At 55.4% G+C, this 20,754-nt stretch overlaps 3 protein-coding genes across 3 annotated transcripts; all 3 read right to left on the bottom strand.

The window, feature by feature from the left end:
- LOC125333589 (protocadherin alpha-6-like) lies at positions 1-11,574 on the bottom strand. The gene is made up of 2 exons (XM_048319571.1): positions 11,514-11,574; positions 1-4,429 (listed from the first exon to the last, which is right to left on the bottom strand). The coding sequence occupies exons 1-2, from the start codon at positions 11,535-11,537 to the stop codon at positions 1,856-1,858; spliced, it is 2,598 nt and encodes an 865-aa protein (XP_048175528.1). The 5' UTR covers positions 11,538-11,574; the 3' UTR covers positions 1-1,855.
- LOC125333592 (protocadherin alpha-8-like) lies at positions 8,430-11,537 on the bottom strand. Its single transcript, XM_048319574.1, has one exon. It carries the CDS (start codon positions 11,535-11,537, stop codon positions 9,000-9,002), a length of 2,538 nt encoding a protein of 845 aa, XP_048175531.1. The 3' UTR covers positions 8,430-8,999.
- A 3,062-nt stretch (positions 11,575-14,636) lies between the features above and the next one.
- On the bottom strand, positions 14,637-17,438 carry LOC125333596 (protocadherin alpha-3-like). Its single transcript, XM_048319579.1, has one exon. It carries the CDS (start codon positions 17,397-17,399, stop codon positions 14,877-14,879), a length of 2,523 nt encoding a protein of 840 aa, XP_048175536.1. The 5' UTR covers positions 17,400-17,438; the 3' UTR covers positions 14,637-14,876.
- Between the last annotated feature and the right edge of the window lie 3,316 nt (positions 17,439-20,754).

The raw sequence follows: 20,754 nt of genomic DNA, 5'->3' as shown, positions 1-20,754 counted from the left end.
GAATACAGAAGCTGTAAAAAGGTATAACAGGGGTATAAAAGAAAAGGCAAAAATCTTCATGGTATTACAACGACATTCCACAACAAAGACAAGCAATTAAAGGCAGGTATTGCAGGTAACTTTACAGGCAGTAACACCACAGAGAACAGAGCACGAGGATATGCAGAACTGCTGGAGTCCTGAGAAGATCCCAGAAGAGCAGCCCTGTGTGCTGGGCTTTTCCTCAATGTTTTCCACTGGCATCCTCTATCCTGTGCCATGGGTAAACGAGACTTTCACAGCTAAGCAAACATTCTCCATTTCATCCACAATGACACAGACTGTGTTCTACTCTGCGCCTCCATTCCCCTGAGGCAACGCTCTTCCCCACTCAAATTCCCCCTCCCCATCATACAGGTCCAGGCCCTACTTGTTGCCATTCGAAGAATCACTGCCAAAATATCAAACATTTCTCAACTCCAGCAATATGTCCCATCTGTAAATCTCACTTTGCATAGGATCTAGGCCTTGGCACCTCTTCACCTTCCCTCATGATCACCACAAAGGACATACAAAATTCTTCAAACTACACAGCCTTCAGCAGGCTCTTCCCACCTGCATGAACCTCACCATGAACACTTTGCTCCATTTTAGCAATCTCACATGGAAATAGCACAGAGCTGCGTATTACAGCTCTTAGAGATTCTGTGATCAGAACAGGATTGGAATCAGCATACATGGATTTTGTTCTTCAAGATAACCACACCAAATATCATAGCACAAGCGCTCAAACAAGTTCAACACAGAGAGTTTGTACTGCAGAAATCTTGAGCTGGGACGCTCTGCAGGGCTCGCCCTGTACCTGCACACATCAGTACAAGCCATGTGTGACAACAGGACACACCATCTCTACCAGCTTCAAGTGCACAAGCAGAGGAAGTCGAGTGGACAAACATTGCACTCACCACCTCATTACAAGCACTGAGATAAGAACCAAAACGCTGACAAGCACAACACCATAATGGATTATATTGAGTGTGTAGGAGAAATTGGTTAGGGTTTTGTTGGTAGGGGTTATTTTCTGGATTGTTTGTTTACTTTCTTTTTATAAAAGATTATTTCCACGGTGTTTGAAGTGATATTGCTGCCGATATAAATTTTGATACAACATCAAAAGACTACACCCTATTTCATACTACTTTTCTGGCCAGGAAAGCGCATTCACAACCCAGGGAACAGCGGAGCAAGGAAAAGAAAATTCCACTTTCTAACACTTACCCTTGGAGAAAACTCCTCACTTGGAACACATAATAATTCTAAGCAGAGATTCTTGGGAATAGATCATAGGAAAGGCACATCACATCTTCCCGTTTCATAATGTCTCTAGCGTTAGAACCAAATGTGGCAGCTTATCCTTCCATGGACTGCAAAACGCTGAAGTCCCAACCTTGTGTAACATTGTTAGAGAGCAGAATCAAAGAGGAGGAAGTCAATTTTTGTTGGGAAAAATCTAAACACAAGACTGTCCAAAAAAGGCCTGGCAACTGTGAACACCACAGCCGGCATGTCTTTGCACTCATGAAATAAGGTCCAGTGAAAATGCTACCCATCAGAGAGCATGTGCATGTTCTGCAAAGCTGACACATCAGGGCACCTCTAATCGCAATGCACAATGACTTCACTCTAAGGGAAAATTCACACCTACAACAGAAAACCACACCTACAACAGAAAACCACACCTACGGATAATAGCAGCCGCGGAGTGCCCTAATTGATTTATTTCCATTCTACCACCTTCACCACCTCAGTACACGAGCAAGAGCCGAGTGGCTCCGGCGGCAGAGGCAGAGGTACGGTTCACATCCTTAAGAACTCGTCATGCATCGATCGACCCGTGGCCGCGGGGGCGGAGCCCGGCTCCAAACAGCAGCTGTAAGGGGGGCGAGAGAGAAGGGGCAGAGAGGGGAAGAGGCGTCAGTGAACGGGCAAAGGAGAGCAAGGGAACGCCACTGACCGTGTCCAGGAGAGCGGAGGGCTCCGGCTGCGTGTCCTTGGCCGCGGGGCCGGGCGGCGGCGGAGGGAAGTTGGGGCTGAAAACCATGAGGTCGCTCTTGCCCGCGCCGTCCGCCACGCACAGGCTCCGGCTGTGGCGCTGCGAGTACGACCAGCTGCCCACTTCGCTGGCGCACACGAGCGTCGTGGGCCCGGGCCCCGACAGCACGGCCGCCCGCGGCGCCCAGCGCGACGCCCCGTACAGCACCACGGCCAGCAGGAACAGGCTCGACACCGCGCAGATGGCCACCACCAGCCACACGTTCGTCGCCGCACTCGCCGCACCAGCGCCCATCTCCGCGCCCGCCGCCGACCGCGACGACGACGACGACGATCCCGCGGCCGCGGCCAGCGCCGCCTCGGCGGCCTCCACCAGCGACACGCTGAGCGTGGCCGTGGCCGAGCGCGCCGGCTCGCCGTGGTCGCGCACCACGATCAGCAGCCGCTGGCGAGGGCCGTCCGCCTCCTCCAGCGCCCGCGCCGTGCTCACCTCGCCGCTGTAGAGCCCCACGCGGAACGGGCCCTTGCCCCGCGGCTCCCACAGCTCGTAGCGCAGCCACGCGTTGTAGCCCGAGTCGGCGTCCACGGCGCGGATCTTCGCCACCACCTGCCCCGCCGGCGCCCCCCACGCCGCCCACGCCCACAGCGTGCCCGACACCGAGCCCGCCGCCGCCGCCGCCTCGCCCGCCACGCCCGCCACGCCGCCCGCCTCCGGCGCCGAGCCCGCAGGCGGCAGCAGCGCCGGCGCGTTGTCGTTCTCGTCCAGCACGAACAGCTGCACCGTGGCGTTGCCGCACAGCGGCGGCTCGCCCGCGTCCACCGCACGCACCTCGAACTGCAGCACCTGCAGCTCCTCGTAGTCCAAGGGCTGCAGCGCCCACAGACGCCCGCTCTCCGCGTCCACCGACACGTAGCTCGACGCCGGACGCCACCCGCCGCCCACGCCGCCCTCCCACACCGAGTAGCTCACGCGCCCGTTGCCCGCCTCGTCCGGGTCCCGCGCCCACAGCCGCGCCAGCTCCGCGCCCGCCGCGTTGTTCTCCCGCGCCAGCACCGTGTACACGGCCTGCGCGAACGCCGGCGCGTTGTCGTTCACGTCCGACACCGCCACCCGCAGCCCGCGCCTGCCGCGCAGCGCCGGCGCCCCGCCGTCCTCCGCACGCACCTCCACCTCGTACTCCGACACCCGCTCCCGGTCCAGCGCCTCGCGCAGCACCAGCGAGTACGAGCCCGCGAACGTCGCCTCCAGACCGAACGGCGACGCCGGCCACACCCAGCACCGCACGCGACCGTTCGCCCCCGAGTCCCGGTCCGACACGCTCAGCAGGGCCACCACCGTCCCCACCGACGCGTCCTCCGGCACCGGCACCGACAGCGACGTCACCCACACCTCCGGCGCGTTGTCGTTCACGTCCAGCACATCCAGCACCACCTTGCAGTGACCCGGCAGTGGAGGCGTCCCCTTATCAGTCACCTTAATGTGTAGGTCATATAAAGTAACTGTCTCGAAGTCCAGGGGGCCCATTAGTCTGATCTCCCCAGTATTTGCATCGATGCTGAATAAATCTGTGGCCGACGGTGGAACAACAGAATCAATTTCATAAATCATTTCCCCATATATTCCTAAGTCCGGGTCTGTGGCGTTCACACGCGCTACAAGTGTCATCTGTAATGCATCCTCGGGCAAACGTACGTTGTACACTGACTGGTTGAACTGGGGTGCGTTGTCGTTCACGTCCAGCACCAAGATCACCAGCTCCATCGTGCCCGTCAGAGATGGCCGGCCCCCATCACTTGCCGTCAGCATCAACCGGTGAACGGGAATCGTCTCGCGGTCCAAAGGTTTCGTGAGTACCAGAAACAAGGATTTACTGCGAGAGTTACTGTTTTCTTCCTCTATTCTAAAATACTCGCTGGGGCTGAGTGTGTAGGAGAGCTGCGCGTTCGCTCCGATATCCGCATCCGACGCGCCCTCCAGCGGGAAACGAGACCCCGGCAGAGTGGTGAATTCCGCGATGCTGAGGTTTTTCCGGGCGGCGGGGAAGATGGGGGCATTGTCGTTGATGTCGGTGACCTCCAGCTGCACATGGAAGACGCGCAGCGGCCGCTCCACCAGCACCTCCAGCCGCAGCGCGCACGGCGCGCTCTTGCCGCACAGCTCCTCCCGGTCGAGCCGCGAGCTCACCAGCAGCGCGCCGCTCGCCCCGCTCACCTCCACGCTCGCCCGCCGGCCCTGCGCCACCAGCCGCAGCCGCCGCGCCTCCGCCTCGCCCGCCTCCAGGCCCAGGTCCTGCGCCAGACGGCCCACCACCGTGCCGGCCTTGGCTTCCTCCGGCACCGAGTACCGCACCTGCCCGCCCGACAGCGCCCAGGCCGCCTGCAGCACCAGCACCCGCACCACCGCACAACAACGCTCCCCCATCGCCGCCGCCGCCTGTGCCGCTCTGGCTGCCGGCCCCGGCACGGGCCCCGCACGGCTCCCCGCCGCCGCCCGGACGCACCGGCTCTGCTGCCCGGCCCGCGCCGCCCCCCCGCGCTCACAGCCGGGCTCTCCGCCGCACCGGGGCGGAGCCGCCGAGACGCCGTTCCTGAGCCTGCAGCGACACCGTGCGCTGCTCCGCCGCCTCACACGCTCCGCCACAGCGCCCGCGCCTCCGCTCCGTTATGGCCATCTCCTCTGCCGTCTCTTCCAAAAGTGCTCCTTTTTTATTTTATCCTTTGGGCTTTTTTTCCACTGCTCTCTTCTGTATCCCTTCTGGTATTTCGCCAGTCGCCTCCGGCGTCGCGCGGTAAACAAAAGAATTCGGATCCACCAACTCTAATTACGTGGCATCAACGCCGGAGCACCGGATTCTAATCCAGGCGGAGGCTGGTGGGAACCAGCTCCGGTCGGGAGTTAGGGGCAACGTCGGTGCGTAATCCTATTTTCATATTTCTTCTCTTTGTAATTTTCCATTCTTAATCATCACCTTTTGTTATTCCTTCCTAGCATCTTCTTTCTGGTTTTCTTTCTCTTCTTCCTTTCTTTTTTCCCTCCTTTATCCCCTTCCTCCCTTTTTGTGTAGAGTAGAAGTGTCGGTGACATGCCAGTAAACTCAATTACAGTTTCTCCCTTGCTCTCTATCTACTCCTTTCTTGCTTGCTTCCAATTTTCTTCCATTTCCATCCTCTCTTCATTTTCCCCTTACCAAGAAGGGAGTAATCTTAACCATGTCTATGACATTCTCGACTTGGTGTAGGGACATATTCTTTGGCAAAGGCTCTCCTTCCTCTTCCCTTCTGCCTTCCATCTCTTCAGAGAAGTAAAAATCTTCCTGCTTTCCTCCTGTCCATACACTCACAACTTCCCCATTTTCCAGGATAAAGGCCACACTTTTCAGCCTCCAGTACTCTCAAGGATGCAGCAATAACACAGCAAGGCAATCACACGCCAAAGAACAGCTCCTGTGTATCAGAACAGGTTCCACCACTCTCTGACACAAAAGGTGAAGCCACAGCTACTGAGACATCTGTGCAGGCAAGCCTGAAAGAGTCCAAACAACTCAGGGGAGTTTCTCCTTCAGGAACTCAAAGCTATCACAGCCCAGCACGACAATGCTCCATAAGAACTTTAAAAAGCACTGGGCAAGCACTGGTCCTGAGCACTCTTCATGTATCTCGATGCTTCCTGACTCGTTTTCTACCTGTCAGGTTTATGCCTTCCCATTAAGGCACGAATGCACTGCCACAACAACACACCCAGAACCTCAGTATCTCCGAGCATTGCTCCCCACAGAAAAACTCCCAACCATTCGCAGGATGCCCCTGTCACACAGTCAAACAAAATGCACCGAGGTAACACCACGGCATTGGCACTAAGAACATCCCCATGATTCCCAACACAGCCACTCCCTGAGGTGGAGTGCGGTCCCTCCTCCATTCCCAGTGGCTGCCACCCACCCACCTGTGCCTGGAAGCTGCAGGGAAACTACGAAAGCAGACAATGATGCTTTGTTTGTCCCATAGGGTCAACATTCTGACGACTCAACATGAAGATGGCACAACTGAAGAGGAGCTGAAGAACACCTGTCTCAGACACATCCACTTCAGGTGAGTCACTTACCTGTGGCATGACTGGTTCCTTCTTCAGAAAAGAAACATCCTCAGGGAGGGAAATTGGTTTAAAGGGATATTTGCCCTTAACATTATCAGTATTTCTGGGGAAGCTGGACATAAAAAAAATTACTCAAGTTTTGCAAAAACTGAACAGAATGCAGTGCCCATAATGTATTTCTATCAGAATGGTGGCTGGAAGCTGACTTCTGAACTGCAGACAATTCTCTCAAAATTAAACTTAGCTCACGCAGAAAAAGCCGTTCCCTGCTGATGGAAAACCACTCAGCATCTGACACCTGACAGCTGCCAAAATTCAGCAGTCTGCGTTTCATACACAGTTACCAAAACATAGCCACTATAAAAGGAAAAAAAGCCAAACAATAAAAAGCCTACGCAAAAAATTAAAAGGTTGGGCAGGTCTGATTAGAGAGGAGAAAAGGAAAACAAAATGTTCCATTCCACTTTATTGAAATGCAAGTTAAGGCAACATCTTGAATACAAGACCAATCCTTCCCCTCTCTAGCAAGACTAAGAGCAAAGGTAATCAAGGAAACGCTCAGAGAAGGCACGGCAGCATGATCCAAATTTCAAAAGCTTCTCTTTGACCAACAACATTCCACATCAAACCCAAGTAATTAAAGGCACGCAGGGCAGATGTCTCCACAAGCAGCAATACCAGAAAGAACAACACTGCCCTAAGATATGCAGAACCTCTGGGTGTCCTGAGAGGATCCCAGGAGAGCAGCACTGTGTGGTGGGACCCTCCTCGCGATATTCCACTGTAATCATCTGTCTTACACCCTGGGAACTGGGATCTCCACTATTAAGCAGACATTCTCCATTTCCTCCCCAATGATGTACTCAAATCCTCCCCTTCCCCCATGCCTGGCACAGAGAATATGATGTAGAGTGCTGCAAATCCATTCTGTGACTCTTGGACTCTTCCCACGTGCCAGGATGCTTTGTGTCTTTTCAGCAATTTCAAATACAAATCGAGTTCTTAAAGGTTTTGTGATTAGAGTCATGAACAGTTCTCATCCCAGCCCCCACAGATCTTCTCCTTCAAGAGCTCACAGCAAAAGATGAAGCACAAGTGCACTCAAAATGCCAACTGGGTGGGAGAATTTCTGCAAGAGAACCCAGGGCTGGGCTGCTCTGTAGATGAGGATGTTTGGTGTGTACAATCCAGACACCAGAATGAGCCGTGTGTGATAACAGCACACACCATCTCTTCCCACACTGACTCTGCAAGAGCACAGGAAGGGGAAGAAAAGCTCAACAAGATTACACCCACCCCCTCAACTGCCATGAAAATCGTGTCTGAAGAGGAGCACAGACCCACCATGGCAAGAGCTGTGGGAGCTGGTATAAACGCCCTACAATACACATGGAAAGCAGTTTGAAGTGCTACCCTCCCACAACAACACTCCCAAAGCAGCAGCAGCAGCAAAAACCTTCAGGAGTCTGAATGTTACCAACTCTTATCCAGCACATTCCACATGTCAGGCCAGCGGCAGCACAAGGAACTGTCTCTGATGGGAGATATTCATAACCTCAAAGGACTCTGTGGCCATTTCAATAGCACATATTATCTCAAGATCCAGAAGGCCTCCAACTTCACACCCTTGGAACTTGGGAAAGGATCCTGGGCAGAAACACTCTGTGCCCATCCTGGCTCCTGCTTTCCTCTAAGTATCCTCCATTCCCCAGTCTGAAACAGTTATTCTCCAGAAAAAGACATCATTTCCATTCCTCTCCTCTTACAACATGACCCATTCTCTTAAAAATTATTCCAGGTTCCCTCAGACAAGTCCTCCCAGTGCTCAAGGTCACCATTCACATCAGGACATAGTCAGACCCTACTCAGTGTCACTGCCACATTCACCTCTGTGACAAGGCATAATTTGCTTCCCCTACCTCAGGAATCAGTTTGACTTCTGCTTACCCTTCCCACCAATGAGAGCACTGTAAAACACACACAGGTGGCATCACATACATGGTCTGGCAGACTCTGCAGCTGCACCTTGAGCTCTGGCAGTGTTACAGATCTGACACCAATATTTTCTATACAGGACTGCTCTCATGGCAACGGACACTGATGTCTTGCTGAGAGAGACCAAGCAACGTGGTGATGAACACACCAATACAACAGATATCTACTGTGTAGAAAAAATTGATAGTAGAATTTTTTTTGTCGTTGTTGTTTAGAAGAGGAATTGCAAGGAAGTTGTAAAGGTGTTCCAAATGTAAATATTGAAAAAACATGTCAACACAAGGTCAGGGTCCATCATGCCACCTCTCCAGCCAGGAATGCAAGTTAACAACTGCAGCTAACAAAAACTGGGCGCGAAACAAAACATGAAAAGACCACAATGCCTTCCCAGTTTTAATAATGACGTGGGAACACAAGTCCAATTGGTCACCTTGCCTCGCATCGCTTGTAGAGGACACATGACAGAACATGAGGGCACAGAAGAAACCACATGTGATACCACCACAGTCAGCAAAGGCAATGAGGAGGTACACAGCACTTGGGGGACTGTCACCGTCACAGCCTGTCCTGCACAGCTTCAGCAAGCTCGTGTGGAAAATCTACACAACCAGCAAGCAGGAGCGTTGTCTCCAAAACGGAAACCTCCAGGCATCACAGGACAGCTCCCATGGCAACCAGCAGTGATTTCATTCTAGGGCGGAACAATTCACATCCACACCAGCAAATCTCAGGGGTCTACACAAAGAGGTTACCGCACTACCCTTACCCTGCAAGGAAGAGGCAGCAGATACAAAGGTGCAATTAACACCCAATACAATTAACTTAAGCACCCATCGCCGTCAGGCCGAGAAGGCGGAGCCCGGCTAATAGCAGAGCCAGGTTAGGAAATGAGAGAGAAGGGACAAAGGGAAAGAGAAAGAGTAGAGGCGAGCAAGGCGGTGCCACTGACCGTGTCCAGGAGAGCGGAGGGCTCCGGCTGCGTGTCCTTGGCCGCGGGGCCGGGCGGCGGCGGAGGGAAGTTGGGGCTGAAAACCATGAGGTCGCTCTTGCCCGCGCCGTCCGCCACGCACAGGCTCCGGCTGTGGCGCTGCGAGTACGACCAGCTGCCCACTTCGCTGGCGCACACGAGCGTCGTGGGCCCGGGCCCCGACAGCACGGCCGCCCGCGGCGCCCAGCGCGACGCCCCGTACAGCACCACGGCCAGCAGGAACAGGCTCGACACCGCGCAGATGGCCACCACCAGCCACACGTTCGTCGCCGCACTCGCCGCACCAGCGCCCATCTCCGCGCCCGCCGCCGACCGCGACGACGACGACGACGATCCCGCGGCCGCGGCCAGCGCCGCCTCGGCGGCCTCCACCAGCGACACGCTGAGCGTGGCCGTGGCCGAGCGCGCCGGCTCGCCGTGGTCGCGCACCACGATCAGCAGCCGCTGGCGAGGGCCGTCCGCCTCCTCCAGCGCCCGCGCCGTGCTCACCTCGCCGCTGTAGAGCCCCACGCGGAACGGGCCCTTGCCCCGCGGCTCCCACAGCTCGTAGCGCAGCCACGCGTTGTAGCCCGAGTCGGCGTCCACGGCGCGGATCTTCGCCACCACCTGCCCCGCCGGCGCCCCCCACGCCGCCCATGCCCACAGCGTGCCCGACACCGAGCCCGCCGCCGCCGCCGCCGCCGCCGCCGCCGCCGCCGCCTCGCCCGCCACGCCGCCCGCCTCCGGCGCCGAGCCCGCAGGCGGCAGCAGCGCCGGCGCGTTGTCGTTCTCGTCCAGCACGAACAGCTGCACCGTGGCGTTGCCGCACAGCGGCGGCTCGCCCGCGTCCACCGCACGCACCTCGAACTGCAGCACCTGCAGCTCCTCGTAGTCCAAGGGCTGCAGCGCCCACAGACGCCCGCTCTCCGCGTCCACCGACACGTAGCTCGACGCCGGACGCCACCCGCCGCCCACGCCGCCCTCCCACACCGAGTAGCTCACGCGCCCGTTGCCCGCCTCGTCCGGGTCCCGCGCCCACAGCCGCGCCAGCTCCGCGCCCGCCGCGTTGTTCTCCCGCGCCAGCACCGTGTACACGGCCTGCGCGAACGCCGGCGCGTTGTCGTTCACGTCCGACACCGCCACCCGCAGCCCGCGCCTGCCGCGCAGCGCCGGCGCCCCGCCGTCCTCCGCACGCACCTCCACCTCGTACTCCGACACCCGCTCCCGGTCCAGCGCCTCGCGCAGCACCAGCGAGTACGAGCCCGCGAACGTCGCCTCCAGACCGAACGGCGACGCCGGCCACACCCAGCACCGCACGCGACCGTTCGCCCCCGAGTCCCGGTCCGACACGCTCAGCAGGGCCACCACCGTCCCCACCGACGCGTCCTCCGGCACCGGCACCGACAGCGACGTCACCCACACCTCCGGCGCGTTGTCGTTCACATCCAGCACCTCCACCAGCACCTTGCAGTGACCCGACAGCGGGGGGGAGCCTTTGTCTCTTGCTTCTACAGGGATCTCGTAACTATCTATTTCTTCATAGTCTAACTTGCCTTGAAGACTGATTTCTCCTTTGTTTTCATCGATAGTGAACATTTCTTTAACTTTTGTACTGACATGTCTACTAAATAAATATATAATATCGCTATTGATCCCTTCGTCAGGATCTGTGGCACTAAGCGTGACTAACAGAGTCCCGAGCTCTGAACCCTCTAAGATTTTAACTTTATACACTGACTGGTTGAACTGGGGCGCGTTGTCGTTTGCATCCAGCACCGAGATCACCAGCTCCATGGTGCCCGTCAGAGACGGCCGGCCCCCGTCACTCGCCGTCAGCACCAACCGGTGAACGGGAATCGTCTCGCGGTCCAAAGCTTTCGTTAAAATAAGACCTAAAGATGCGCTCTTGTCATTATTCCCCTGATGGTCGAGACTGAAATACTCGCTGGGGCTGAGTGTATAGGAGAGCTGCGCGTTCGCTCCGATATCCGCATCCGACGCGCCCTCCAGCGGGAAACGAGACCCCGGCAGAGATGACTCCGCGATGTTAAGGGCTTCCTCGTTCACGCGGAAGACGGGGGCATTGTCGTTGATGTCGGTGACCTCCAGCTGCACATGGAAGACGCGCAGCGGCCGCTCCACCAGCACCTCCAGCCGCAGCGCGCACGGCGCGCTCTTGCCGCACAGCTCCTCCCGGTCGAGCCGCGAGCTCACCAGCAGCGCGCCGCTCGCCCCGCTCACCTCCACGCTCGCCCGCCGGCCCTGCGCCACCAGCCGCAGCCGCCGCGCCTCCGCCTCGCCCGCCTCCAGGCCCAGGTCCTGCGCCAGACGGCCCACCACCGTGCCGGCCTTGGCTTCCTCCGGCACCGAGTACCGCACCTGCCCGCCCGACAGCGCCCAGGCCGCCTGCAGCACCAGCACCCGCACCACCGCACAACAACGCTCCCCCATCGCTATCGCCTCTGGCCCCGCACAGGTCCCTGCCCGGCTCCCCGCCGCCGCCCGGACTGTCGCCTTAAGGGTTCCGTGGCAGGAGCGGGACGCCGCTCCGCTTTCTCGGCGCCCCGCCCGGGCCGGTCCACCGCATCCTTCCTCCCGCTGACGGCACCGTGACCGCGAGTCGGGGAGGAGCTGCCGCACTCCCGTGTCTCACGGCGCCTTCGCGGCCAACAGCGGCATCTGGTGTCCGGCCGCGGCTCCTTCCGTGAGCAGCCGCTCGCAGCCCTCCTCCCGCCGCCGCAGCGGCTCCGTGCAGGGATGGACTTGCCGTGGCTCCGCCCGCTCGGCCGACGCGCTCCGCGATTTCCCTTCCGAACATTGCCTTCCTCCGCAGCGGTAATAGTTGGTTCTTTTGTCTCCTCCCCTTCTCCTCCTCTTTTCCTTCTCCTCTCCTCTTCCTTTTCTCCTTCCTTAAGGCACTTTAATTGAGAAGTACACTTGCCAAAATGTACATAATAATTGAACGCCTGTATTAATCCAGGAATCATACCTAGGAGTATCTTCACTGCATAAAGCCTACCCCACTTCTCATCTCCGGACTTTATCTTCCCGTATTCCTGAGGAGCCATAACTCAATTCCCTCATTTATGTTTTCTTCTTGAAGATATTTCAGCTCTTTCCTCTACAGAAGAAGACTATATCCTCGATCTTCCATCTGCAGAAAGTACTCAGGTCTTCGGAAGACACAGATTCACATGTAATATATTTGGGTCTAGTCCAGGAATGCTAGAAACTAACAGAAATTGCTTACCTTTTCATGGCTTCGTGACAGGGATGTAGCTGAGCAATCCCACACACTCTCCTTGGATTTTGTAGAGTAAATAATACAGTAAACCCATCACGTTACAAAGAGTACCTGTGTCTGTCCATAGCAGGACTGTTTTGCCTTCTGAAGTATAGTTCCAACCGAGTAAAGCATCAGCACATACCAATTCCAAAGAGTTTTAACTCCATCAGTGACTCCCTAACTCGATATTCTAAACATAACCAGAAATTAACAGGGCAGAAATCAACTCACAAGGGTGAAATAGCTCAGGGAACCTGAACTCTCTCATCTTTACGTATCAGTAAAGTATTTCTCATAAGTTTTATCCCCCACGTGTAGCTGCACAATGAAGATCGAGGTCTTGGTTATCATTTTTAGGCAGGTAGGCACTCACAGTATGGCAAAACAATGTGCCCATTACCGATGGAGATAGGCTGCTGCAGGACACAGCACAGTCATCCAGCCATGACACAACTGAAGACAAGACAAGAGGTTTGCACCACTGTTCTGGCAAGCCACAGTTCATTTTGTAACATGTTCCCAGGCTCCCACCTCATCTACTGACATAAATACATCAGAGCCTCTTCTCTGCACAGCTACAGCATTTTCTGCTACCCTGCCATGTAGGCCAGGCAGTAGCACAAATCGGATGATTTCACACAGTAGTGAGTTGCTGGCTCTACCATAGGAAGAATTAATTATGCACCCCGAGGTAAAATAATGGAACATACCAAATGCTAAAAAAGTCCATGTAGGTGCCTCAGTAGATAATTTTTAACTACACCTGTTGCTATTCTAACAGCTATCTTGATTTATTTCTAGGTATCCGTTGTCAGGCCCATGTTCAAGGATCACTCTTCAAAATTTCAGGGAGCAGGACTGAGAAAGCAAACAGGGTTTTTCCCATCCTCTCAAATCCCAGCTGTATTGCCAGTATTTCTGTGTCCATTTCTACGAAGGCAGAAACAAATGAAACCTGAAGCTTCACAGCATTCTCTCGAAGTAAAATTGACCTTAAGAGACTACAAGGCAGTGAACCACAGTGATGGCAAGAGGCACAGATCCTGAATTATTTGCATTATTTGGCAGCATGGCTTTCACTCACAATTGCCAACACATCTCCTGACAAAGACAAGCTAAATCACTCTGTGTGGAAATCGGGACTTTCAAGCGTCATCCATGTTCATATTCACATGATCATCATAAGGAAAGCACAAATTGAAACAAAAAAAAAATCAGTTTATTTTTTAAAGTATTCTCAGGGAAGGGAATAATAAAATTAAATTAAGTAAACACAAATAAATTAATGTTAAAACCCCACAATATCCTAGAAATACAACGCCTACAACTGCTGGGTACATGGAACTACCCAAGTCAGAAACCAAACTGAGGTGCTTCTACAAATACATTAATCCATGAAAACCAAGTCCTCTACCAATATGTCTTTCTTGGTCTAGCACTATGGCTGCACATTTTGACATCTACTTTGGTTCGTGTTCTTCTGCAATTAAGTACCTTACATTAGAAAGTGCATTTAAATCATACTTAGAAGGGGGAAACATGAAATGCATCTGTCTTTTTCATGTCCTTAGTAATTCTGTAGTACCTCACAAACTAATATATGCCATACAAGGTGAAGAGGCAAGAACGTTACATGATTTCTGTTTCAGAGGTGAATCAAAAAGGAGGTCAGACTTCTGAGTAAGAAAAGACAGGAAAACAGCAACTTACAGCAGTCAAAAGCAAGAAATTCATTAGAACTGCCCCACCTGTACGACAGGGAAATGTAGGCAAGTGAAGATACTCCCTTCAAAATGAAAGTAGACTGGAAGAGGCACTCAGAGTTGTGATTAACTACACAGATGACAGGAAAACCAGACCTAATGACACCAGCAAGGTAAGGTAAACACTGCAGACAGGCAGAGACCTTTATCAGGAATTGTTCCATTTAATAACTCATGAGGGGATCCAGAAAGTCATGGACAGTGATGTACCAAAGATTACAGGAGATATCACCCTATGGAGCAGAGTTGAAATACAGGTCTGCTGAAAAGAACTGCAGAAAGAATTGATGACTCTGAAGACCTAGTCAGGAAAATGGCAAAATATTTTCAATGCAGGGGACTACAAGGCTGAGTAGACAAGAAAAGAGATGAGGCTTCAGGACAGAATGTGACTGAGTCTGAAACAGCCACTGAAGGTTCTAAAATTACGTAATAGAGAACAAAGTGACATATATATAAACTCCATCCTCAGTGGCAAGCAAAACGGAATGACTCGCAACATGCTGCAAGACAAAAATATTCCATTCAACTTTCCAGAAATACAGAGTGCACCAAGATACAAGTATTTTGTAGAGCTCCCGTCCTTAATACAGTAAGAAGAGAGAAGATAACACTGACATAAAAAATCGTCAGCGGTGACCATTAAAGACCATGAAAATGAGGAATAATGCAACCAGCAGTCAAAGGGTAAAGGGACACGAAGCACGGACCGCCCCCGCACCGCGAGGGCGGAGCCCGGTTTTAAACAGCAACTGCCCAGGGGAGGATCAGAAGGGGCAGACCGAGAAAGGAAGAGCCACTGACCGTGTCCAGGAGAGCGGAGGGCTCCGGCTGCGTGTCCTTGGCCGCGGGGCCGGGCGGCGGCGGAGGGAAGTTGGGGCTGAAAACCATGAGGTCGCTCTTGCCCGCGCCGTCCGCCACGCACAGGCTCCGGCTGTGGCGCTGCGAGTACGACCAGCTGCCCACTTCGCTGGCGCACACGAGCGTCGTGGGCCCGGGCCCCGACAGCACGGCCGCCCGCGGCGCCCAGCGCGACGCCCCGTACAGCACCACGGCCAGCAGGAACAGGCTCGACACCGCGCAGATGGCCACCACCAGCCACACGTTCGTCGCCGCACTCGCCGCACCAGCGCCCATCTCCGCGCCCGCCGCCGACCGCGACGACGACGACGACGATCCCGCGGCCGCGGCCAGCGCCGCCTCGGCGGCCTCCACCAGCGACACGCTGAGCGTGGCCGTGGCCGAGCGCGCCGGCTCGCCGTGGTCGCGCACCACGATCAGCAGCCGCTGGCGAGGGCCGTCCGCCTCCTCCAGCGCCCGCGCCGTGCTCACCTCGCCGCTGTAGAGCCCCACGCGGAACGGGCCCTTGCCCCGCGGCTCCCACAGCTCGTAGCGCAGCCACGCGTTGTAGCCCGAGTCGGCGTCCACGGCGCGGATCTTCGCCACCACCTGCCCCGCCGGCGCCCCCCACGCCGCCCACGCCCACAGCGTGCCCGACACCGACACCGAGCCCGCCGCCGCCGCCGCCGCCTCGCCCGCCACGCCGCCCGCCTCCGGCGCCGAGCCCGCAGGCGGCAGCAGCGCCGGCGCGTTGTCGTTCTCGTCCAGCACGAACAGCTGCACCGTGGCGTTGCCGCACAGCGGCGGCTCGCCCGCGTCCACCGCACGCACCTCGAACTGCAGCACCTGCAGCTCCTCGTAGTCCAAGGGCTGCAGCGCCCACAGACGCCCGCTCTCCGCGTCCACCGACACGTAGCTCGACGCCGGACGCCACCCGCCGCCCACGCCGCCCTCCCACACCGAGTAGCTCACGCGCCCGTTGCCCGCCTCGTCCGGGTCCCGCGCCCACAGCCGCGCCAGCTCCGCGCCCGCCGCGTTGTTCTCCCGCGCCAGCACCGTGTACACGGCCTGCGCGAACGCCGGCGCGTTGTCGTTCACGTCCGACACCGCCACCCGCAGCCCGCGCCTGCCGCGCAGCGCCGGCGCCCCGCCGTCCTCCGCACGCACCTCCACCTCGTACTCCGACACCCGCTCCCGGTCCAGCGCCTCGCGCAGCACCAGCGAGTACGAGCCCGCGAACGTCGCCTCCAGACCGAACGGCGACGCCGGCCACACCCAGCACCGCACGCGACCGTTCGCCCCCGAGTCCCGGTCCGACACGCTCAGCAGGGCCACCACCGTCCCCACCGACGCGTCCTCCGGCACCGGCACCGACAGCGACGTCACCCACACCTCCGGCGCGTTGTCGTTCACATCCAGCACCTCCAGTTCCACGCTGCAGTGACCTGACAGCGGGGGTGTCCCTTTATCTGTCGCTTCGATTTGCAGTTCGTGTAAACGAACATTTTCGAAGTCCAAAGTACCCGTCAGTCTGATCTCGCCCGTCTTGGTGTCAATGGTAAAGAGTTCTTTGTTACCGATAGGAATCGAACTCAAGATGCTGTAAGAAAACTCCTTATTGCTGCCTTCGTCCGGATCCGTGGCATTCACACGCACTACGAGCGTCCGCACCTCAGCGCTCTCCAGTAGCCGCACTTTATACACGGACTCGTTGAACTGGGGCGCGTTGTCGTTTGCATCCAGCACCGAGATCACCAGCTCCATGGTGCCCGTCAGAGACGGCCGGCCCCCGTCACTCGCCGTCAGCACCAACCGGTGAACGGGAATCGTCTCGCGGTCCAACGACTTTGCGAGCACCAGAAACAGAGACTTCCTGTTTTCATCAGAGGATTTAACATCCAGGGTAAAATGCTCGCTGGGGCTGAGTGTATAGGAGAGCTGCGCGTTCGCTCCGATATCCGCATCCGACGCGCCCTCCAGCGGGAAACGAGACCCCGGCAGAGTGGTGAATTCCGCGATGCTGAGGTTTTTCCGGGCGGCGGGGAAGATGGGGGCATTGTCGTTGATGTCGGTGACCTCCAGCTGCACATGGAAGACGCGCAGCGGCCGCTCCACCAGCACCTCCAGCCGCAGCGCGCACGGCGCGCTCTTGCCGCACAGCTCCTCCCGGTCGAGCCGCGAGCTCACCAGCAGCGCGCCGCTCGCCCCGCTCACCTCCACGCTCGCCCGCCGGCCCTGCGCCACCAGCCGCAGCCGCCGCGCCTCCGCCTCGCCCGCCTCCAGGCCCAGGTCCTGCGCCAGACGGCCCACCACCGTGCCGGCCTTGGCTTCCTCCGGCACCGAGTACCGCACCTGCCCGCCCGACAGCGCCCAGGCCGCCTGCAGCACCAGCACCCGCACCACCGCACAACAACGCTCCCCCATCGCCGCCGCCGCCTGTGCCGCTCTGGCTGCCGGCCCCGGCACGGGCCCCGCACGGCTCCCCGCCGCCGCCCGGACGCACCGGCTCTGCTGCCCGGCCCGCGCCGCCCCCCCGCGCTCACAGCCGGGCTCTCCGCCGCACCGGGGCGGAGCCGCCGAGACGCCGTTCCTGAGCCTGCAGCGACACCGTGCGCTGCTCCGCCGCCTCACACGCTCCGCCACAGCGCCCGCGCCTCTGCTCCGTCATGGCCATCTCCTCTGCCGTCCGTTGCTCCCCTGACACTCCTTCATTTTTTTTCTTTGGGCCTTTTCCATTGTTCTCTTCTTCATCTCTTCTGGTGACTCGCGAGTCGCCTCCGGAGCCTCACTGCTGACAGAACAAGTCGGATTTACCAAGTCTCCGGCGCCACCATCAGCTCCCGAGTGCGTAATATTCTAATCGAGGCAGTCACTGTTGGGAACCAAGTCCGACCGGCAATTAGAGGTAAGGTCGCTGCATACGGCTCGTTTTCTCTGCCGTTTTCTTTCTCTTTTTGTCATCTCCCATTCTTAATTACCTCCTTGTGTCATTCCTTCAGAGCATCTTCTCTCCGTTTTTCTTTCTCTTCTCTTTTTTCTTATTTTCTTTTTCTCCTTTCTCTCCTTCCACCCTTTCTGTATACAGTGGTAGTGTCAGTGACATGCCATTTATGGATACTCCCTTTCCCTTTCCTTTTTCTACTGCTGCCTGCCTGCCTGCCTTCCTTCCTTCCTTCCTTCCTTCTCTTCACTGTCCTTATGCACACACATACTCTCTTCTCTCTTTGCTTCTTCTTCATCTCCTTGATCAATGTATTTTTCCATATGATTACATCACCCTCCTCCATGAAGCACGCACATGCCAGACAAACTTCAATGAGCATGAACAACCCAGGGGAATCTTCTTCAGGAACTCAAAGCCATCACAGCCCAGCACTCCAATCCTTCTAGAACGCTGAAAAAAATATGGAGCAACCACAGTTCCCAAACACTCTTCATATACCTCGATGAAGAATTATTCTTCAAGCCTCATTTGCCACCTGCGTAATGAGTGTAAAGTTCTGGCTTCAGATTTCAGGCAGGCCAGCACAGTCAGAAACGTACAGCAAGAACATCCATCCCCAGGGGCATTACTCCCCGTGGAATGCCTCTGCGTAGCCTGATCCACAGGGCAAAGGCAACAAAGTCATGTTATCTGTGTCATTTTCTCTGAGAACACATCCCCGACTCCCAACACATCCACTCTGAGAAATGTGTTAGGGTTCCTCCTTCATCCGTGCTTCCTGCCGTTTGCTCATACTGTGTCTGGAAGCAGCAAGATAGGAATGAGAGGAGGCAGTGGTGCTCTGCTGGTCCAATAAAGGACTCATAGAACATTTCAAACTGGAAGGCACCCATAGCGATCATCAAGTCCGATTCCAAATCCGGGCACATTCGGTCAATCCAAAATGAAGATACCATGACTAAAGACGTATAAAGGTACAATTGTCTTTCAGACTCATCTTTAGGTAGCAGCAACTTACCTGAAGCATCCCTGGCTCCTTCTTCAGGAAAGAGATACTTTCAATGGAAGTGGTTCTGAAGCACGTTTTCTTGTAATGTTATCAGAGATTTCTGGGGGAGATGAATAGGGGAAAACGACCCACATTCTGCAAAAGCCTCTAAATCACTGAACAGAGCGCTAATGCTCCCTCAGGCACTTTTATCACACGCAAACTCAGAGAGATCCTGCAAATCTAAGGACACTCTCCCAACGTCAACGTCAGCTTAGAAGACTGGAAAATCCATCCCTCATACTGACGGTCAGCTGCTGGAAACTCTGCTACCTGACAGCTGCCAAGACTCAGCAGTTTGCATCTCATCCACTGTTACCAACGCATTGCCAATGCAAAAGAAGAAAAAAAAAGATAGAACTTTTTAGTAAAAAGAGAAGAAAATTAGAAGGTCCCATTCCACCATATCAAAATGCCAGGTTTGGCAGCTTCTTGATTATGGACAGAACTTTTTCCACTGCCTATCAAGACAAGAGCAGAGATGTAAACAAGGAGAGCTTCAGAGAAGGTTGACCAAGCAAGACTGATATTTGGAAAAGCTGCTGTTTCACCAACGCTGTGTTTTCAAAAGCAAGTGATCCAAGTTGTGTATGGTAGATGTCTTCATATCCGGCAGGAACAGCATGGAGAATACAAAGGATACACAGGACTTCAGAAGGACCTGAGAGGATCCCAGGCAAACAACCCCAAGTGACAGGTGTCTTCACAAGGTTTTCCACTGGAATCCTCTATACCAAGCTCGGGGAAAGGAATCTCCAGCTAAGCAGCTGGAGCTTTTCTTCCCCAATGATACTGCTTATGCCACACAGCATCTCAATCTCCTCAGTGAAGAAACTTCCCCACTCAAAGTCACCCTCCCCGTGACAGAGGGCCCAAGCAATACTCCATGCCGCTTGGAAGATTCCAGCTGCAGCAGCCAAACTGCCCCACCAAAACAGCATGGCCCAGCAATAAAACCCACTCTGAGCACGACCCAGGCCTTTGCACATCCCCACCTTCCCCCACAACTGGCACAAAGAATTTATGAAGGGATGCAAAGCCACAGAACGTCTGTCAGGCTCTGTGAAATTCACCCAGAATGTTCTGTGCTTTTTCAGCAATCTCAGATGGAAACACCACAGAACTACACATTTAGAGATGTTTAAAATTCTGTGATCAGAGTGACAGCTGTGATCCTGGTCCAGATTCATTTTGTTTTGAGAGAACCACACCAAATGCTGAAGCACAAGCACAGTCACAATATAAACTGTGGGGGAGAATTTCTATGATATAACATCAGAGCTGGGCTGCTCTGGAAGGTTTGGTGTGGCCATGCAGGTATCAGGGTTAAGCATGGCAAGGGGACACCCCATTTCTACTGAGGCTGACCCTGCAAGTACTCAAGTAGGAGAAATAAGGCACACACGGATTATACCCCCCTCCTCATCACATCCTCTTATGAATCCCACTTGACAAGCAGCAAGGAACCATCATGGCAAAATCAACAGATGAGGAAGCTACTACAGATGTCCACCCCTACACAAGGACTCCAACAAGATGAAGTGCTATCCTCACACAATGCTTTTCTCCAAATAAGAGGGAAGTGGTTCATCAAACAATATTCAGCATTGCATTTCTGCTTACCAACATCTTTGGTACAGTAATGGTGTATCAGCACAAATCTCTTTCTGTTGTGGGAGATCTTCATAATCTCAAAGGACTTCATGGCCATTTCAATATCACACAGCATCTCAAGATCCAAAAGGCCTCCAGCTCCAGAACCTTAGACCCTTGGAAATGATCCCAGG

The sequence above is a fragment of the Corvus hawaiiensis genome, chromosome 15, assembly GCF_020740725.1.
Source record: "Corvus hawaiiensis isolate bCorHaw1 chromosome 15, bCorHaw1.pri.cur, whole genome shotgun sequence".
NCBI classification, from domain to species: domain Eukaryota; kingdom Metazoa; phylum Chordata; class Aves; order Passeriformes; family Corvidae; genus Corvus; species Corvus hawaiiensis.
Note: the sequence above shows the minus strand (reverse complement) of the source record. Positions and strands in the feature narration are given on the sequence as shown.